Consider the following 15,179-nt stretch of genomic DNA (forward strand, 5'->3'; position numbering starts at 1 on the left):
GGTTGTCTGTTCACTCTGTTGGTGGTTTCTCTGGATGTGTAATAGCTTTTTAATAAGGTCAGAGCCCAGTTGTAGACTCTTTGTGATAGCTGTTGTGATCAGGGTTTTATTCATAAAGTTTTTGACTACACTAATGTCTTTAAGAGTTTTACCTATTCCATCTTCCAGATTTAATGTTTGTTTTAATATTTAGATCTTTGATCCATTTGAATTTAGTTTAGTGCATGGTGAAAGATATGGGTCCAATTTTAATCTTTGGCGTGTGCAGAACCAGTTTTTCCAGCACTGTTTATTGAAAAGGCTGAATGTGTTTGTCTGGTGAATGTGTTTGGCACCTTTGTCAACGATGAGGTGGCTGAGTATGTCTGGAGATGTTTCTGCATCTTCTAATTGGTTCCACTGATTTGGGGGTTTTTTTTGCCAGTATCATTCTGTTTTTATCACAGTAGCTTTATAGTATAATTTCAAGTCAGGGATTATGATGCTCCCTGCCTTGCTTTTGTTGCCCAGAATTTCCTCTACTATTCTAGATCTCCTCTGGTTCCAAATGAATTTTAGGATTGTTTTCTCAAATTCTATGAGATATGCTATTGGACTTTTGATTGGAATTGCATTAAATCTGCATAACAGTTTTGGAAGTATGGCCATTTTCACTGTATTGTTCTTCTTACCCAAGAGAAAGGGATATCTTTCCATTTTCTGATATCCACTTCAATCTCCTTTTTCAGAGTACTGTCGTTTTCAGTGTAGAATTCTCTTATATCTTGTGTTAGATTGATTCCTAGATATTTCATTTTTTTGGATGCTATTGTGAAAGGTGTTTTTTCCATAATTTCTCTCTCAGTGAGTTTGTTATTCATGTACAGAAAGGCTATTGATTTTTGAGTGTTGACTTTATATCCAGCTGTGCTACTGAATTTGCTTAGTAAATCTGGAAGTTTTTTATTGGAATTTTTGGGGTCTTCTATGTAGAATATATTGTCATCTGTAAATAATGATAATTTAGCTTCTTCCTTTCCTATCCTTATTCCTTTTATTCCTTTCTCTTGTCTAATTGCTCTGGCTAAAGTTTCCAAGACTATGTTGAGTATGAGTGAACACACTGGACATCCTGGTCTTGTTCCTGATTTTAGAGAAAAAGCCTTTTGTCCATTGAATGTGATGCTGGCCGTTGGTTTGTCATAGATGGCTTTTATCAGATTGAGAGAAGACTATATATTCCAATTGTCTGTAGGGTTTTTATCATGAATGCGTTCCGGACTTTGTCAGAGGCTTTTTCTGCATCTGTTTAGATGGTCATGTGACTTTTGCTCTTGGCTCTATTAATATAGTGTATTACATTTGTTGATTTATTGAATCATCCCTGCATCCCTGGGATGAATCCCACTTGGTCATGGTGTATAATCTTCTTGATGATTTGCTGCATTCTGTTTGCCAGTATCTTACTGAGAATTTTTGCATCTGTGTTCATCAGACATAAGCCTAAGTGCTTAATACTAATTTTTGCTGATAATTTTTTTGTTATCTAATGTGCTATAATCATTGCTGTCATTATTTTTTACAATGAATGTATAGATTTATGAAATTCAACATGATGTTTTGATACACACTTATCTAAAGGACCACATCGAACTAATCTTGGATGGAAGCAGTCAAGAAAAACATTGCATCTGTGCTGAACATGTGGTCATTGTTCTCTTCATAATATGGCATAACAGCTCTCTACATAGCATTGATATTTTATTAGGTATTATAAGTAATCTAGAGATTTAAACTGCTCAGGAGGATGTACATGGGTCAGATGTAAAGAGTGCACTATTTTATATAAAGGACCTGAGCATCTGAGGATTTTGGTGGTCTTGGTGGCGGGGGCAGGATCCTAGAACCAATACCAGCAGAGGACTATATTTATACATTGTGAAATGACTAAACCAATCTGATAGGTATATGTGTTCCTATATGTATGTGCATTATGATCTCATAGTTTTTGTGAGAATATTTAAGATCTACCCTCAGAAATTTTCAAGTATATCATATATATTAAATATAGTCGTACTTGTCAGTAGATCCCTAGAATATTCATCTTATATCATCTGAAATCTTACTTTCATGTCAAATCCCTTAATTTTATAAATACTAGGCACTGATTTTTGAAAAAACTAAATACTAGAATTGGCAGAATGTTTGCTAATATGAGAAAGGATCAGAGGACATAAATGGCAATAAAAAGCTCTACATATTAGTGGATTTTTTTCATTTAATGTAAATGAATACAGATATTTAACCCAACTTTTGTATCAGTTAATCTTAAGTGTAGTTGGTTTTAACTGTGCATGGTTATCATATGGTAGTCACTGGGGTGTGGGACTAAAGGGAAGAGTGCTCTCCTTTAGTCTTTATTCATCATAACAGCTAATTTTGAGAAGGACCCTGCTAGGCACGGGTAGAGACAGCACCTAAGCCCAGGGCATTTTTGCCTGCATCGTGTGGTTTGAACTCCTGGTACTCCCTGAACATCGAGGAGCAGGTTTACTCCTGGAATCAGTTTGGACCAGTTTGGTTGAACTCTGCAGGCTTTAGAATTATGTGTGTTGGGACATGGTGATTGATTTTGGAACATGTTTAACTACTGTAAACATTGGAATTTTAATATGTAACTACAGATACTCTACTGACAATAGTTTTAGTTTAGTTTTAGCCCTTCAACTTTAAATTGTTTTCTTTTTAAAGTAATGAAGTTGATTCACCAAAGTACACTTTAACCACGTTTACTCTTGCTTTCATTTATTTTCCTAAGAGCACTTAAGTGTCATGTGCTGGGAGCACAGTAAGATGTTAGAAAAGAAGAGGTGACTAAGGCACAGTGCCTATGTGAGAACTTTGAAGCAAAATATTTTACTTGATTAAAATAATTTATGTGGTGATACTGATTTGAAGTATGTTATGTAATTAATGTTAGATTTTGCTGTTTAATATTTGACAAATTATTATCTTTGTGACTGTTTCCATAGGACTCAGGCTTTGGTTCTCTTAACACCAAAAGAAGCTGAATCTAATATACTTATATCTATAAATCATTTATTTTGTAAACATTTACTTACTGCTTTGTGTTACATTTCTGTGCTGCCTCCTGGGAATGTAATATTATAGCAAATACTGGCTTTGACCTCATAGAATGTGCCATCTGGGTAATTTATTGATGGGGGATTTGCTTTTTTATTACAGTACTAATGCATATGCTTTGTCATCTACTTCACTTTACTCCCTTGTTTTATTTTCAGTATCTGTTGATATATTCAATATTATGTCAGAGATTAGGTCGTACTGAGCCATTTTACTGTTGTGAAGCAGGAGGAAAACACTATGAAGTAATCAAACTTCTATCATAATTTAATAATAGCTTCTTCCAACTTTTTTCAGTAAACCAACAATAGAAAAGTTTGCTCTTTTTCCCTTATTGTGAACCTAATGGTACAGATTCTTTATGATAGCATTATGTATTCAAATCTTACTAAACTAATACTTCCCTGCTTGTGATTTTTTTAAATAGTGCTACTGTTGTAGTATATGAAATGTTTGCAAGCTTTTTCCTGCCCTTTTCACATCATTTTATGTCTGTCTTCTGCAACCCAGACCAGTAATTCTAATGCACTAAACAAAGCACTTGGTAATTTAAGTGAGGCAGCCCTTTTTTGGTGACATGTCATTTCAGGAGCTGAAATTCATAAGTCTTATTTCACTGTGTAATTTTATGTATCTTTGTTGTCATGATTAGTTTTTATACCCAAAAAATTGCTGAGTCTCTTTATTCAAAGCTAATCACTTAAAATGATCACTTTGTCAGAAATAGCCTTTCCAAGGGTAAACACAAAATGTTCATGAAATGTTGCCTTCTCTCTTTCCAGTTTTGAGAAATGGTGCTTGGGAAATTGTTCACTGGGAAAAGGTATGCACTGGTTTGTATTTGTTACGGGAGAAGAAATACATTGAGGTGTACTTAGTAGATGGAATGTTTGCATACAATATAAGCAAATCTCAAGAATTTCACTGCTATGAGAATGATTTAGTAATCAAAGTTGTAAACATACATGGAGTTTTCAGTCAGTCGTATATATTCAGTGTTTCTGCTCTAGAAAGATACTACTTTGAAAAGAAATTCCTAGGGCTTTTTTGTTTCTTTCATAGTATATTTTGAGTACTGTTTCCATAGATTTTATTTAACCATGAGCTGTTTTGTGTTGTAATTTTTGCATTTATCATCTACTGTCCAAGTAAAAATAAGTTATTTTATATTTTCATATTTTACTTCAAATTCATATAGTGAGGCTAATGATTTTTCATACTATTTCCTTTTTAAAAACATCATTTTCTAATGAGCCAGAAATCAGTTCCATAACATGAGAGGTTCATTTGCTCACTGAACCTCTAGCATGTTAGTGAATTGAGTCATAATTTAACAAATGTTGTCCAGGTGATCGTTCTTTTCAGACTTCACTTTCTAAAGGTAAGCATCATTAATCCCTTAATTCCGGAGGATTTAGCCATTAGCCATCCACAAGTGGCTTGCCTTTGTAACTTGGTAAATGGCCTTTTGGAGGCCAGTCTACCAGTGAGATTTTGTTTCCTGGGATTCTCAGGACACTGGAAGATCACACAGGACAGTATAATGGCAGAACAGTAGAGGTGTTACCCATAGTCAGTTCATTTGCACTCTATTATTTCTCAGCCAGTTTAAGTTCCTGCATTTGATTCTACCTTATGATGTTCCTTATGTCCCTGCAGGATAGGATCCCCTCCCAATAAAAAATTTGTTGATTTTTAAGTAAGTAACTAGAATAGAGACTGACATCTCTTCCGAATAGTTGAAAATTTATCACTGTCTGTTCTTTGTTCTTTGACATAAGAATAAAAAAGATGGTAATACTTTGATTGCTCTTTATTTCTATGATAGTCATCTCTGTTTTCAGTAGAGCAAAATAAAAGACAAGAAAACTAAGGCACTTTCCTACTAAGTCTCTTTGATGCTCTTTTCCGGCACTTGTGGATGTAAACATTTTAGAGAGAAGATAGGATATAATCATTTATGAAATATTGAAATTATGTGTTCACTATTAGGGCTGTCAGTGTAGTTAACATACTACAAATTAATACATCAATTTCTTATCTTCTTGTGTGGACTGCTTCCTCAGGAAGACAGTCAACAACTAACCGTCTGCTACCTCACTCTGAAATTAACTTTTGAAACTTATTTTCCTAGTACACAATAATTATTTCAAGATTGTGCTAATTATATGCAGAGTATTGTTAACTCTTTTTAATTTGTGAGGAACAAAATGCTAGATCACCAGCCATGATGATTGTGGCACATCTTTTCCTTGGCTTATATGATATTTTGTAGAATTAAAAATAAAATCAGTAAGCTAAAGCCTAGTGCCATCCACATGCCAAGGTAACCTGAGAAACCTGAGAGCGAATTGGCTTTGCTTCAGGATACTTCTCTCTCTGCCATTCCAGATGTGTGGCCACTGTGGTTGCTTTTCAACAGGCCTCTGAGAAGGAGCATCTCTTGTCATTCACAGCTGGGCAGACGTCAGGCTTCAAACAGTAATACAGTTCATCTCTCCAGTTACTACCCTGAAGTATTTTCCTGTTGCAGAATATTAAGTTTCAAGTATTTAATTTTAAAAGAAAGTATTGTGATTAAAAAGCTCCATATGAAAAATTGCATCTTCACTTTTGAAAGTTAAGCTGCTGGCTTCATTACTCTCACCACAAAGATTAGTTCTTTACATTGAGATGCAGCTGAGACTACAGATTCTTGAGGTGCAACACAGGTAAAGAATTCAGATGAATAATCTTGAAATCAATGCATTCTTCTGGCTTAGTTGAGAAGCAAAGCATGGTGGGTTGTATACATGCAGGAAAGTCATCTGTAAAGTTGCTTTAATACATGAACTTCCCACCATGAAATACACTTCACTGGATTAAGACTGTATCTCAAAAAAAATCTGTCAGGCATGGTGGCACACACCTGTAATCTCAGCAGTCAGGGAGGATCAGGCAGGCAGATCGCAAGTTCATGTCCAGCCTGGACAAGTTAGGGACTTACTGAGACCCTGTTACCAAATTTAAAAATGAGAGGGCTGGGAATGTAGCTCAGTGCAAAGGCCCTGTGTTCAATTCTAAATACCGCATCCCCCCAAAAAAATCCCTTAACACAAATATAAATATCCTGGGACCTAGAATTGGACATAGTTAGATTTTTAGTCATTTGTACTTTGATAATAGTACCTTTTTCTTAATCTTCACTGCTAATATCCATGACGAGAAAGTTCAAGGTCGTGTACCAAAAGCCCTTGTATTTCTGTGTTCTTCACTTTGGTATTTTGGGGCTGAAACTGCTTTGTCACGATGCTCCTCCAATTGGGGTGTACAGTCAAAGCCTTTGTTCTGCCTTTTAAAAAATTTTTTATTGGTACATTTTAGATATACATGATGATAACATTCATCATAGGGAATTGTACCTGCCACCTGGGCCTTTTTTTCTGTCTATTCCTTTTATGCTGGAAAGGCAAGTGCTGTTTAGGAGCTCAGAACCAAAAAGAACAGAGTGGTACTTGGGTATCTTTGAGAAATTAATCGAAAACATATGCAAATAAGTGTCCTGCTCGCCAGGTGTGGGGATGCATGCCTGTAATGTCAGCGCTCAGCAGACTGAGACAGGAGGAGCACTATGAGTTCAAGGCCAGCCTGAGCTACATACCAAGACTCTGTATCAAAAAGCAACAAACAAGTGTTCTGCTTTCTCAAAGTGGTGTGACACATGCTTTACCACTGAATGAGTTCTTGGTACTCACTAGGGTAACCACAGTGTACAACAATGAGTTGTTAATATTTTCTCCAGTTTAAAATACAAGTCCTTTTGTCTTACAATAAATAAAGAGGTTGGAAAGCAGTGGCATCAGGCAGGGATTTTTTGTAAGTCGAACAGCTCAACTCCCAACCCTGTGGTTTGGGCAAATATCCTGCTTTTACGAAGCATATAGTTTAATTGGAGGAGAAACATTAACATACACTAAGTTGTGAAAGAACAATTAAATGTTAACCTGAGTACCATTCTAACTGCCATGATTACAAAGAGTTTATATTTTATCATTTTGTCAGTCAGTGGTATCAGAGCATTATCATTACACATTATTTTACAGTCTAGATTACATTTATACTTGCAGTTTTTAATTTTTCCTATTTGAACATTTTTAGGTACGGAATGTTTGATTCTAAGGTCCTTGACAATTTGTCCATTTCAGGCGGGGCATGGTGGCACATGCCTGTAATCCCAGCACTCGGGAGGCTGAGGCAGGAGGATCGTTGAGAAGTGAAGGCCAGCCTGGGCTACAAAGTGAGCTCAAGGCCAGCCTGAACTGCATAGCGAGACCCTGTCTCAAAAAGACAAAAAAAAAAAAAAAAAAAACAACCAATTTGTCCATTTCAGATAATTCAAACTTTAGATTTCAGCTAAAATAAGTCCTTTTGAATCCAGGCATCTAGAGCTCTGCTACCTGAGTAACATATAAATGTCAAAGACTGGAAGACATCTCCCCCTCCTGTTCCTTCCAGTATGTAAAATAGAACAGAGTTTCTTATGATTCCCACTAAGGATACTTATTCTCTCCTTTCGCCTAACAATATGTTCTTTTAAAATTCAAGGAAAAGTAGGCAGTAGGAAGAACAAAAAAGGCTTTTCTTCTCTCTACTAGCTGCAGAAACTCATTTTTAGGTTCCTTTGTGTACTAAGAGAGAGAGCAACATTCACAATATAGGAGGAGTGCCACCAAGCTGACTTTGGTCACCTTAATTAATAAGCTAGGTTGTTTCTTAGCTGTCTCCCAGAAGCTTTGTGACAGGCCTGAAACTTCAATAACTTCTAACCATTTCTGACCGTAGTGCATCTTTAGTTCCATGTCATGCTCAGAAAAATGCTAACAGGTAGTAAAATTTAAACATTAATCTATTTTTAATTTGAATTATAGTGATAGTTTCAGTAAATTCACTTATGCAAAAGTCAAGTCAGATATGGGTTGGAGTATAACCTTTTCCCCTTACCAATCCTGAGCAAATAGCTTAGAATCACAAACTTATTTTTTTCCTTTCAAATTATGCATTACAACTACTAATTGCTTTTAAAGGTCACTGTGAAAAGTAACGATCACTTATATTAATATTCTCTCCAGTTGTGTTTAAACTTCTTTAAGTCGCATAAAGATTTCAGTTGATGAAATCTTCCTTTTTATTTTTATGTCAAAGAGAAAGACTATAAGAAGTTGAGATGTCTAGAGGGAGGATGGGATCAACTGATTTTATGAAGATAAATTGTATAACACTGATAAAACGAAGAGGCAGCACTCGGCTCTGGAAAGACTCCCTGATTCCTGGCCTCACTCTTAGATAATTTTATGCCATTTTGTGAAGATCCACAGTTCTTATCTGCCAGTAACCATTTTTTCTGTAGTTTTTGTTTTAATACAATGGGTTATATATTTGTAACTATCTTTCCATGCAGATAATTAACCGATTCCCAGTTTTCTTTCAGGTAAATGTTGGAGATATAGTTATAATAAAAGGCAAAGAGTATATACCTGCTGACACTGTACTTCTCTCATCAAGGTAGAGATGCCTACTGACGCTCAAACAGTGTAGAGGACGGTTTCTCTACCCTGCATTGACCTTGTGATTTCTCCAAGGAAATAAGGAATAAACGAAGAATTTTAAACCTCTCTAATGATTTTTAATTAAGCATTTAAAAATTGATTGGACCACTTTCATGTTTGCCATATAGAATAAATAATAGGTACTATATAATTCAAAAGTTATAGTTACAGTTGAGAAGCTTTTCTTCTTTGAATGTGTCCAGATCCATGTGTGTGGACCATTACCACTCTTTAATGTCTAAGATTTCCTGTCATTTTTTTATCTCATCCATGGACTGGGTTCTGTCACTTTATCTTTCAATTCTCCTTCTTAAGTTGCTTTATGATGCCTTCATATATCCCTGCAAAGTCTCTTGAGTCTTATGGTGAACTGGTACAAGAAAATGAATGAGTGATTTCCTTTTCATCTTCATAGCTTTTGAAATGCCATCCTCTTTCAACCAAAAAAATAAGTGCTTTGCTCTTTCTCTCAAGTTCTTTCCATTGTTGAATTCAGATAATTTTTATTGTAGTCATATTTAAGTTAGCCATGAATTAGAATTTAGAACATATGGCGCAGTCACCCTTTAAAGAATGTGATTTGCAGATGGTTTTAGGGTTTAAAACTGTAAAGCTAGTCTTAATATAAATTAATAAGAAATGCTTTTGATATTTTAGAGGTTGTTTATCATCATTTCCTTGGACAGTTTTCTTTGTAAATTCCATATATAAATATGGACAGTGTCCTTTTTTCAAAATCTGTTTGATCAGGTCCTGACTTAAAGTGATTGAATTCACAAGCTAGTGAAATGTAATTGAGCAAATTAGAATTACCTGTATATTTATAGTATATCTTCAGGCAGTTGAAATAAACAGAGATGGTTGTATTTCCATATTTTAAGATTGGCATCTTTTTGTGCCATGTACAGATTGATTTTTGTTTTCAGAGATACTAATATGGATGTTTTCAAATCAGCCTCTCTGTTCTTAGTTTCATTTGCTTGTAACTTTGCCAGGGTAGGTTTCCAACACTGGTACAAAGTCACTGCTACTGGGAGCTAAGGGAGCAAGTTTAAGGGAGCACTTATTACCATCACCTTAGGTCCTGGCTAGTATGAGATATTACAGAGAGCTGTGTTTATGAGTCAGAAGACCAGGATTCTTATTGTACCTCAGTGATTTTGCTTAAATTTTCAGGCCTTAATTTTATGACTTTTGCACTGAGGAAGATGGACTACATGAACAAGGCCTAGAATTGCCCAATTCATTTTGTTTTGTTTTGTTTTAGTTGATAAACTTTGAGAAAGTGAAAGTTTGGTCATTGTACTAGATGGTGGACCATCCAAATGTTTCTTCTGTGTAAGGAAGGTCAAAATAACAGTGATGTCGTACAGCAATTTAAAAAAAGTGTTGCCATTTTCCTAATTGAAGACACACAACCATAGAACCATATATGGTGAACTACTGGTCACAGTATTTCTTTTTGTCTGTTGAAACTGTGAAGATTACTGTTTGTCCTGCCTTGACTTTATACTTGATTCTTGAAAATTTTTCAAACTGTGCATCATCTTTCCCTATCAAGTCCCAGAAAATCCCCAGCAAGCTCTGTGCTTTTAGTGTTTAACACTGACCAGTAAAGTCTATGCACATTTTCCAAAATGTGAAAAATTCTAAAATCTGAAACACCTCTGGTCCCAAAAGTTTGGATAAAAAATAGTCAACCTTTATTTCCTCAGTGTTAGAGAATTTTCTTACAAGATATGTTTTCTAAACTTTACAAAATTTCCTGGTGACTGTAAATATTGTTAGATCAAAATACTTTGTATATCTTAACATTCACAGTGATTAACTCCCTCCTTCCTTTTTAAAAGATTATCTGATTTGGGTTATTTCCTGAGATTCACAATATAGTATAAATATTGCGCTACTAGGCTAACATTTCTACCCAGGGAACAGAATACTACCTTTCAGCTGGCTTTTGTTCATTTTCCTTGAGGGTTTTCTGCATTACTTAACTCTTTTGAACCTATGTTAACCTTAAGAATTAGGTAATAGTATTCCTTATTTGACAGGAATTTTCACTTTGTCTTCTATTTAACCACTTAGCTTTAATGATTAAGTCGAGATTGAAATTCTTCTCATTGCCTTCATTATGCCATCATGTCCACTGTCAGAATAAGTACACAGTGATTTTCACCTGCAAGTGGGTACCATTTAACATTAAGAATAAAAAGCTTTATAATGCTGAGTTTGCATTTTTGTCAGCTATTGATCATTAATAATGCATCTTCTGTAAGGTAATTGTGAAATTGAAGCACAGAAATGGTTGAAAGTTATTACTTCATTGATTTTCATTTTGAAATGAAGAAACTGAAATTTTAGCATATACCAATACACGTACAATAAGAAAATATAGGGTAACATAACTCAAACTGATAATTCAAGTACAAACAGGCTCTTGATATGTGTGTTTCATACCCTTTCTGAAAATTTTTATTTGGATTTGAAGGCTCACCACCCGACTCCAAAAGGACCACAGTCACATAGACTTGCATTATTCAATACCTCCAGTAGCTCCAGTTATGCCTCCTAATGTTCTAAGATTCATATCTATGTGATTTGCATTAAAGTTAAGAAAATAGTTACACAGTTTTACCTGGAAAATGTCTCAGAATTGGAACATTTTTAACAAAGTTTTTTATTAGGGTGTGCAGATAAGGAAGTAGTATAGAAAACTTTGTTTCTCAGAAACCTAAAAAACCTTCATTGATTATTTCTTTGCTTTTTTAGGTAGGAGCAAGCATACAGTAGATGACATGAGGTTGAGGAATTAGAAAAAGGAATCTGTAAGATAAAGTAGCTCTACAGGAATATTTCTATTTAATTTGAAAAGAAGTGCTTGTACGTAAACTTAAAAATTTGAAAGTTTTCATGTTGGAAATTGGCTTACAAGCAGATAAGTAATCCTTAAATATTAAATATTTTATGTCTTCAGACCTGATCAAAATATGTTTTGAAAAAATTGGCATTTGACATTTTTATTAACATGTATTATTTTCTATAGTAATTTCAATCCTTCTGTCTCTTTTGTCCATTTGTTTGTTTTTTTCTCTATTATTCATTTTTTTCCCATTTTAATTATTTCACACTGGGACGTGTAGGTGGCAGTAGGGGAAATAGTGAAAGTGACCAATGGGGAGCATCTCCCAGCAGATCTCATCAGTCTGTCCTCCAGGTTAGCACACCGAGCTGCACAGGATGTGTGTATGCGGGTCCTCACCCTAAACCAGAGAACAGTAGCACCCAAATGTGGTTGCGTTCTGTGCCTCTTCCTTTAAAACACAAAACTTCTTAAATATTTATTACTGGTAGACATTTCACAGATGTTTTAAAGGCATTTTCTGAATATCTTATTGGATGATATTTGTCCCTCTGTGGCCAGATCCAGCCCCTGTTGTTTCAACAGGAGTCCCAGAGGCATGCCTGTAAAGTTAGATTTTAATACCTTCTTCATCATTAATATATATTCATATTTCACAGCATGCCTCAACACTAAGGCTTAACTCACGATCACTCCCCAATATTGTTTTGAATAAGGTTAACCTTTTCATGAACCAGTCATTGGAAATTGATTACATTTTCATATTCTTACATTTTAAATTTTCTACAAGTTCTGTAGAATCCGTCCAGTGATCATTACTATAATTTGGGCTTGTATAGGGTTTACAGAGGACCCCCTGCACAAAGCTGGATGTTGTACATTTTGTACCGCATGCTTTTGGGATCAGTTTTTATCCCACTTGTAACTTGTGACAATGTGCACGTTACTGTGATAAACTTCAGCTGTCTACTAGTGTCTGTATTGTGATATGCATCTTGTCTCATTTTTCCACTTACTAATCAAACAGCCTGCTTTGCCTCTCTGGTTGTAGTTTGTGTTTGGGATGTCATCATAATTTGCTGAAGTATTTATGATCTAGCATGATTCCTGACGTCTTGCTGCCTCTTCTCAGCATTGTTAAGAACTGCTTCCGTCACAGCTGTCTTAAGTGATTAAGAATGTTCTGAATATGAATGCATATTTTATGTGCCCCACTTCAAATAGAAGTCAGTCCCTTAAACTGCCTAACTTCTTAGCCATTTAAAGTCCTAGAATACTTGCTTTGTGGGAAAAAAAAGTAAGAATAAATAGAATTAGAATGTTATTCTCATTTTAACATGAGACTAGCCCTGTTTAAGTATATTGAGCAATAAAATTTTAGTGCTAGAATATGGAATCAGCGTCATCATTTAGCATTTTGTCATTTTGTTATCAGAAAATGTTTTGTAACTTTATAAATCTTCCATCACAAATTGTGCATAAGCAAATTACAAATTGCAATTTGTAATAATTTTTTATAACTGATAGAGTGAAAATATAAATATTGGAAGGCTCCCCCATTTAGGAAAAGTAACAGCCTTAATGAAGGAAAGCCTCTAGAGTAAATGGGAGAACTTGCAAAGTTACTTTTGAGTGAATCTGAAATAGTTTATTACTGTCCATATATATGAATAATTTTTAGAAATTTTTGGGCCATGAAATTAAGCTAAATTCTCATTTCTGAAACTTGGAATAGTCTGTTTTACACATGTACAAATTGGAAGTTGATTAGAAAATTCCAGTTGTTTGTGACTTGCAAATTTCCTTCCTTTTAACCTCATGTGCACAGGCCTACATTCATAGTTACTTATACAATGTTCATAAATTAGACTTATTTTGTAACCAGTTGCTAATGAATTGATTGGTTTAGCTTCAGAATACAGTTCCACAAAGCAGAAGGTCCAGTTATACAGTTGAACCACTCACTCACATGTCTGTAATTACTGGGCATTGGACATCAGCATGGGAAGGAGATACATGTGACAGTCTAGAGAAGTGTTGGCAAACCTATGGCACATGTACCTCAGCGGGATATTTGTATCATTAAAAGTTGTACAGGGTTTGCCAGACTGGTCTAGGGTGTGGCACCTGTATTATAACTGGGGAACATATACCCCTCGTACCACTGCACACCGTGTTGCACTAGAGCACCCTGATGGGACCCTGTGAGGAGGATCTACTAGGTTCAGGGCAAGGAGCGATATAGCCAAGTCGGCTGATTATAGTTTTATCTTTTCCTGTCCTCAGAACTCTCTCAGGTAACTAACATAAGAAGGATAGGAACCAGAAGGAACAATAAAGTGTATATCCACTTCTAACATAGAATAATGTTCATGCATCCTTTAAAAGCTGCCATGCGGTTTTTGTGTTGTATGGTCCATATGATTCTATTTGTCATAGCTAAAAGGATACTTAAATGCAAGTTTGTAGAAGCAGCAATCTGGAATTTTCTAATCACTTTGCTTAGCCAATTTACATGTGGGCCATGAGCATGAAATCTCACTTGATAGCTCTGAGCTAAAGATAAATGTGGACACAAAACTGCTTTACACTTCAGATTCAGCCTGTGTTGTGTCTCTATGGATGAACAGTTTAAATATAATGTGACAGATCAACTCATTTACATTACTTTGAGACCATTGCTGAGTGTTGTCAGGAAATTGCTTTTGAATCCTTCTGGCTAGAAAGCTGATCCATGAGTTGTCACGCATGGGTTCTGCCTCACAGTATCTGGCTGTTGAAAATCATCAAGAAGCAAGTGACAATAGCTTTGTCTAGAACAGTGATGGCAAACCCATGACACGCATGACACAGTGGGCTGCTTATATCACTCAAGGCTCTAAAAGGTTCTCCACCACTGGTCTAGAGCAAAAGACTTTAGTGAATTTATTTAAATAAGTTATTATTCTTGCTTTCCTTCCTCCACTAAATACTTGTGTTTCTCAATTCTAAACCACAGTGAGCCCCAGGCCATGTGTTACATTGAAACATCCAACTTAGATGGTGAAACAAACTTGAAAATTAGACAGGTAAGTTATAATGGAGATTCATATGATCATTCTTGTTTTATTACATGGAATCAAGAGCTTTTTTTCTTAATGTTAATGTCCTGAGGTGAAGCAATTCCTTCACTTGCAAATATTTTCTCATGGACCCACCATGAAGAGATTTCATACACTGCTATTGTTAAGTACTATGGGGCACCCACCTATGCTTGCCTGATTAAATATGGACCATCATATAAAAATTATTTGTAGTATTTTAAATTGCTTCATTAACAGTCAATGTTTGGATAATGTTAAAATAGTTTTGACGTGTGTTAAATTGTTTTCTTATTCACCTGTCTCAAATTATTATTTGGTTTTACACATTGAATTCTGTATTTTCCCTTGCGATTCTCAAACTCTTCCTTATCTTGAGATCCTCATTTAGATTTTTTTTTATTTTAAAGATAAAAGAACAAAAACATACTAACAAACACACATACCTGTACAGAATAACACAAAAACGATAATTAACTTATCCTATCCTTAGCAGAGGAAAACCTGGAAAGATTTTATTTATAAAGTTTG

At 35.1% G+C, this 15,179-nt stretch overlaps 1 protein-coding gene across 4 annotated transcripts in view; it reads left to right on the forward strand.

Annotated features, from left to right (window-relative positions):
* The window catches only part of Atp8a1 (ATPase, aminophospholipid transporter (APLT), class I, type 8A, member 1), a 219,983-nt gene that overhangs the window by 58,757 nt on the left and 146,047 nt on the right, over positions 1-15,179 (forward strand). For 2 of the 4 annotated variants that reach the window (XM_005391917.2, XM_005391919.2), the window contains exons 6-8: positions 3,906-3,946; positions 8,591-8,664; positions 14,567-14,636. In XM_005391917.2, the coding sequence (XP_005391974.1) occupies positions 3,906-3,946; positions 8,591-8,664; positions 14,567-14,636 (185 nt within the window). Of the gene's footprint in view, positions 1-3,905; positions 3,947-8,590; positions 8,665-11,848; positions 11,923-14,566; positions 14,637-15,179 lie in introns of all 4 variants that reach the window. The other 2 variants (XM_005391918.2, XM_005391920.2) reach the window with 2 other exon arrangements.

This window comes from Chinchilla lanigera, unplaced genomic scaffold, assembly GCF_000276665.1.
Source record: "Chinchilla lanigera isolate Chin_1 unplaced genomic scaffold, ChiLan1.0 scaffold00042, whole genome shotgun sequence".
Classification (NCBI taxonomy): domain Eukaryota; kingdom Metazoa; phylum Chordata; class Mammalia; order Rodentia; family Chinchillidae; genus Chinchilla; species Chinchilla lanigera.